The sequence below is a fragment of the Penaeus chinensis genome, chromosome 17 (genome assembly GCF_019202785.1).
Source record: "Penaeus chinensis breed Huanghai No. 1 chromosome 17, ASM1920278v2, whole genome shotgun sequence".
In the NCBI taxonomy this organism is placed as follows: domain Eukaryota; kingdom Metazoa; phylum Arthropoda; class Malacostraca; order Decapoda; family Penaeidae; genus Penaeus; species Penaeus chinensis.
The window spans coordinates 12043370-12048369 of record NC_061835.1 but is presented as its reverse complement, the minus strand read 5'-3'; the positions used below and the strand labels follow the sequence as shown (position 1 = coordinate 12048369).

Here is a 5000-nt window from a genome sequence, read left to right as displayed (position 1 = left end):
GAGATATCAGATGAGCCATCTGTGTAAAATATATTTCACAGGAAAGAACTAAAGCGGTATATACTGTCTGTATATAGAAAAAAAAAAAATTCCCAATCTCAATTTCATTTTTAAGAAATTAAAATGCAAGATATATAATTAAAATTTTGACATTATACATACCTCAGTTAAATACCTTATTGTGGAGTGAATCATTCTTATTCCTACCTGTTCATTTATTTGAAGAAACTCTTATTTAATTTCAGGAGTTCGAGATGGAGAGCCCCTTGTGCGGGCAGCAAGCCTCTCTAGCCTGGGAGACGTCATTAAATTGCTACGTTTCAGCATAGGGCCCATTGTTCATGAGGTCAGGTTTGATTTGAAGATTCGTTTTTGTATATTTTACTGAGTATTATTTCTTTTATATAAGTATGAATCATTTTTTTTTTTTATGTCATTGAAAAAATAAATGAAGTTGCTAAGTATTTCATGTCACCATTTTGGATTCATTAGAAAGTATATAGATAATGATTATAATAATGATGATGATTTATTAATTATATTTTTGTTTACAAACAACTTCACTTGCTGTATACTTCGTATCTTTCCAGGTGTTCCAGCTTTTGCACACCATCATCTCTCATGACAAAGAGGCAGAGGTGCGACGGGCAGCTGTATTGGTCATAACCCTGCTCCTACAGGGGCTTGGCCAGGATGCATTCTCAGTAAGTGTTTGATATAGTCTCTTATATTGCTTTGTTATTGTTATTTGTAGTTTTTGATGTGATATAATTGCGGTTTCTCAAATGAAGCTTAAGTTTGGTATTGTGGGATAAAATAAGCCTATTTGATATGAAAATGAATAATAATCTGTGTATATGAAAATAGTTTTCTTATTTATATTTTTAAATGCTTAAAATGAATAAAAGTAACACTCCATGGACCTCAAACAGTGTCACAGCAAAAAATTAAATGATCTACTGATTATTTTGCACATACTATTTTCTCATCATATGTCTCCATAGGTGTTGAAGGAGGTAATTCGGGATTTATATCGAGCCCTGCGACTAGTACACACTACAGATCCTGACGATGTTGTTAGACTTCATGCACAGTTAGCAATGGAAGAGATTGATACCATAACAAGGGCTTTCCTTCTCCCAAAACTCAGTCTCTCCAAGAAAATTTATGTGACTGAAATGCCGCCTAGTCCGTTCTAGTATTTTTATTCTTTATAAAAAAAAAAAAATTATAAATAAATAAAATGCTATATTTCTATATCTGTTTTATTAAAATAATCCTGTAAATGAAGGAGAAATAATGTTCTCATGGTTTCTTTACAACATAGCTTTTTCTTATAAAGTCCATCTTTATACTTGTTAACTGACCTCAATAACAACATTGCCTTGCAATTCCATAAGGAAAATGAGGTAAAGTTTTGTACATATTTCTCACATGTATTTATACTTTAATTACAAATATCTACAAAGTCATAATAAACAAATACCAGAAGAGGCAACAATAATAATGTTCAATAAAGTTACATAGATTCAAAGCAGGTACTTTTTAGAACTGTAAAACTGTTCTTTATTTTAAATAATTGATGCCCAGAGGTTGGGGGTGTGGGATGGGGCATCTCATGGCAAAAAATCACACTTGGTGTCATACAGGTATTTATTAAATATCTCTACCATTTATATGATACGAAAACCTGTACAGTGCTAGCCTACCCTTACCCCCAGAGGGAAGGAATTCCACAGCAAACCACTCCTTAATCCCTAGAGCTATGATAGTAACAAAAATATCAACCTGTTCTTTTTTTATTCTTTTTTTTTCCTTTGTTTTTTTACAATTGTCAGGCAATAAAAAAGAATTATGAAGTATAACTTTGGGAAGAACTACTGTGTGTGCATAGTAACATTTATTCTCTTTTTCTGAATGTCTTGTGGGAGCTGATGAATTGCCCCAGCATCTGGGAAAGAACAGTAACAGCTTCCTCAATGAAATGACTAAGACTTCCACTGGGTTGTAGAGCTGATGGTGCAAAGTTTAGATGTAAAAAACGAAAGAAAGAAAACTAAATAAATAAATAAACAAAAAGGCTCGTCTTTCAATTCTGAGAGATACCAAAGACTGGGACACCGCACTCTTGCAATTGCAGACGAAGAAAGAAGCCCAAAAATGTGAAGAGTAAATGCAGCTATTTCTCTCATTTTAAAAACATATCCTAAGGCTATATAAAACTTTATTTATTGGCTTTTTTTTTCCTACTTTTTATTTTTTATTTTTTTAGAGAAGGAGGGGGTTGGGATGAGGGGGAGGGAAGCTGTAAAGTATGATTTTGGATTAAAAGCTATGGGGAAACATGGAAATGGCTTACGAGTAAATTGAGCTTGACTGAATTATGAAAGAACATCGGGGAGGGTGAAAAGATAGGAAGATACATTTGTATATTTATGGGAGGAAAGGAGAGGAAATAAAATATCATGGATAACATAAATAGATTACAGAATAATCAGGGGTGCGTAATGAAAGTTTAAGGAAGGGTAAGTAGGTGAAAGGAAATAATACATACATTCCAACATATATATAGTCTTTGGAAATACTATAAAAATAAAACTGGAACCTTCAGAAGGCACATGGAAGACTCTTTAAACAAGAGTTCATACTCAGATGTGTTTGGAAAAAAATAATAAAAATTGAATATATATTGATGATAACAATTCATTTCGTTGTTTATATACTACTGATATATAACTTAAGTACCAAAATTTGGAAAATAGTGTATTCTTGTTGTGCAAAGTGTTCTTTCTCACTGCTATGATCTTGACTACATTCCTTTTTAATCCCAAAACCAAGGTATTACAATTTCATTTACCTTTTCTTCTTTAATAAAAGCAAATTCAACTTCTGCAGACTCAAGAAAAAAAAGATAAATAAATAAATAAGAAATAAAAAACAAACTACTTTACACTGTCATAAGTTTACTATTATATAAAATATGTGTAACAGGGGTAGACCAACAAAGAAGGGAAACTATATATCACAACTTTTGGGCCAATCTTACTGAGCACGGCCGCATGCTTGTACTTTACCCGAGTCCATCAATGGATGTGAAAAGGGGACATGGTTGGAAAGATCTAAGGAACATTAGGATGAATTAGTTAAAAGATAAATAATAAAAAATAAATAAAAAATAAAATAAAGAAGACCATCAAGTCGCTGATTGCAGAAACTAAGTTCAGGCAAAAAACATTCAAACATGCATGAACTCACTCTCAGTCACTCACACACTCAGTCACTCACACACTCACTCACTCACTCACTCACTCACTCACTCACTCATTCACTCACTCACATACACACACAATGAATGCAAATGAGTCTGTTCGTGGTCCCACATCCACCGCATTGGCCTGCTGGGAGGTAGACGGAGGAGGCAGTACGTGACGACAGGACATCCAAGTGCTGCTACCCCCAAACCCCAGTCCAGTGTAGCCTGGCTTTGGTGCCCAGATGACACTCAATGAAACATACAGGGGAAGATGTGAAGTTGTGTGTGCTCCTTTGAGATGGAAAAAGACAACAATAACAAGTATCCTAATTCAACATATGGCAGAGGACCATCTATCACTGTCCTTCTATTTCTTCTTCCGTCCACGCTTCTTTTTGTCTGGAGGTGCCCCACGCTGCTTGTGTTGTGAGAGGCAGCGCGGGCAGTACCAGTTGACATCGTCATTGGGGGGAACCTGAATACCCACACACACCCTGTAATATATAAAATTAATGTCATACTTAATGCAAAACAAAATAATATATCACCACATTCAAAGATGCCATATAAAAATAACCACAACTATGTGTAAAAAAGAGAGAGGGTATACATCAGCTTTATACTGCTTAAAGCAGGATTTTGAAAATATATCATCCCTAAGTAAGAGATTAATGACTATAATGACAATAGTCTGGAGAGAGAGAAAAAGCAGAACAAGCCACTTCTTGACAAAAAGCAAATAAACATAATACAATAACAAAACTACTCCACTTACCAGTGATACCAGTCATTACAGGTGTCACATCCAATCATGGGGGAACCGTCGTCCTGCTTGCCACATGTTGGACAAATCCAAACCTCATTCCCTTGGTCGTCCTGCAGATAAAAGCAAAAATGATTTTTCTGGTGATCTTGGGGTACAGGTGTGCACGCGCGCACACACGCACCCACACGCGCGCACACACGCACCCACACGCGCACGCGCACACACACACACACACACACACACACACACACACACACACACACACACACGAGAAAGAGAGAAAAGAGGAGTGGAGAGGAGAGGAATGCTACTTTTTAAACTCAAGAGCTTTCAGAAACAGACAAAACGTTCAAGAGAAGAACACGAAGAAGTAGGAATAGGAGTAATAGGAGAAGGAGGAGAAGAAAAGAACAAAAAAAGAAAGGAAGAAAAGAAAAAACATACCACAAAATGCCCAATTGGTCCAACAGTCTCCGTGAGAAGTCCTGTGCTCTGCTCTTGCTTCTTGCTACTTTTGGGCGTGTCTATGGGAGGTGACATAATAGGAGGTGGCACGGCTGGCACCTGGGGATTGAGGGCCACGTCCAGGCTGCTGGGAGGCATGGAACTAGGCCCAGCTCCGGCAGGCATGGCTGGTCCGGCTGACTTGATCTCCTTGGCCTTCTTCTCCTTCTTCTCCTTCTTCTCCCGGACTTTTTTGCTTCCTGGAATTGGAGGGCGAACCAGGTTGTTACAGTTTTTACTGAATAGAAATTTCCTTTTTGAATATCTTCAACTGTGTTAAAACTATAACTATAATATAACTAAGAAAAAAATTAGGGAACGACTGAACAGCCTTTCCTTGGAGGTTGGGGATTTAGTAGCTTATTGTCTTTATACATACAAGCATTAGCAAAAAAAAAAAAAAAAAAAAAAAAAAAAAAAAAAAAAAAAAAAAAAAAAAAAAAAAAAAAGGGCTGCCTAGTGTCTTGTCACCACACA

General features: G+C 36.1%; 2 protein-coding genes across 3 annotated transcripts in view; one reads left to right on the top strand and one right to left on the bottom strand.

Annotated features, from left to right (window-relative positions):
* LOC125033938 (transport and Golgi organization protein 6 homolog) overlaps positions 1 to 1255 on the top strand; it is an 8810-nt gene extending 7555 nt beyond the window's left edge. For both annotated transcript variants that reach the window (XM_047625519.1, XM_047625520.1), the window contains exons 11-13: positions 246 to 346; positions 591 to 704; positions 1005 to 1255. In XM_047625519.1, coding sequence (XP_047481475.1) covers positions 246 to 346; positions 591 to 704; positions 1005 to 1199 — 410 coding nt within the window. In that variant the 3' untranslated portion in view covers positions 1200 to 1255. The remainder of the gene's footprint in view (positions 1 to 245; positions 347 to 590; positions 705 to 1004) is intronic.
* A 160-nt stretch (positions 1256 to 1415) lies between these two features.
* The window catches only part of LOC125033937 (transcription initiation factor TFIID subunit 3-like), a 26978-nt gene continuing 23393 nt past the window's right edge, over positions 1416 to 5000 (bottom strand). The window contains exons 7-9 of the mRNA XM_047625518.1: positions 4464 to 4723; positions 4029 to 4129; positions 1416 to 3747 (exon numbers count right to left, since the gene is read on the bottom strand). Coding sequence (XP_047481474.1) covers positions 3621 to 3747; positions 4029 to 4129; positions 4464 to 4723 — 488 coding nt within the window. The 3' untranslated portion in view covers positions 1416 to 3620. The remainder of the gene's footprint in view (positions 3748 to 4028; positions 4130 to 4463; positions 4724 to 5000) is intronic.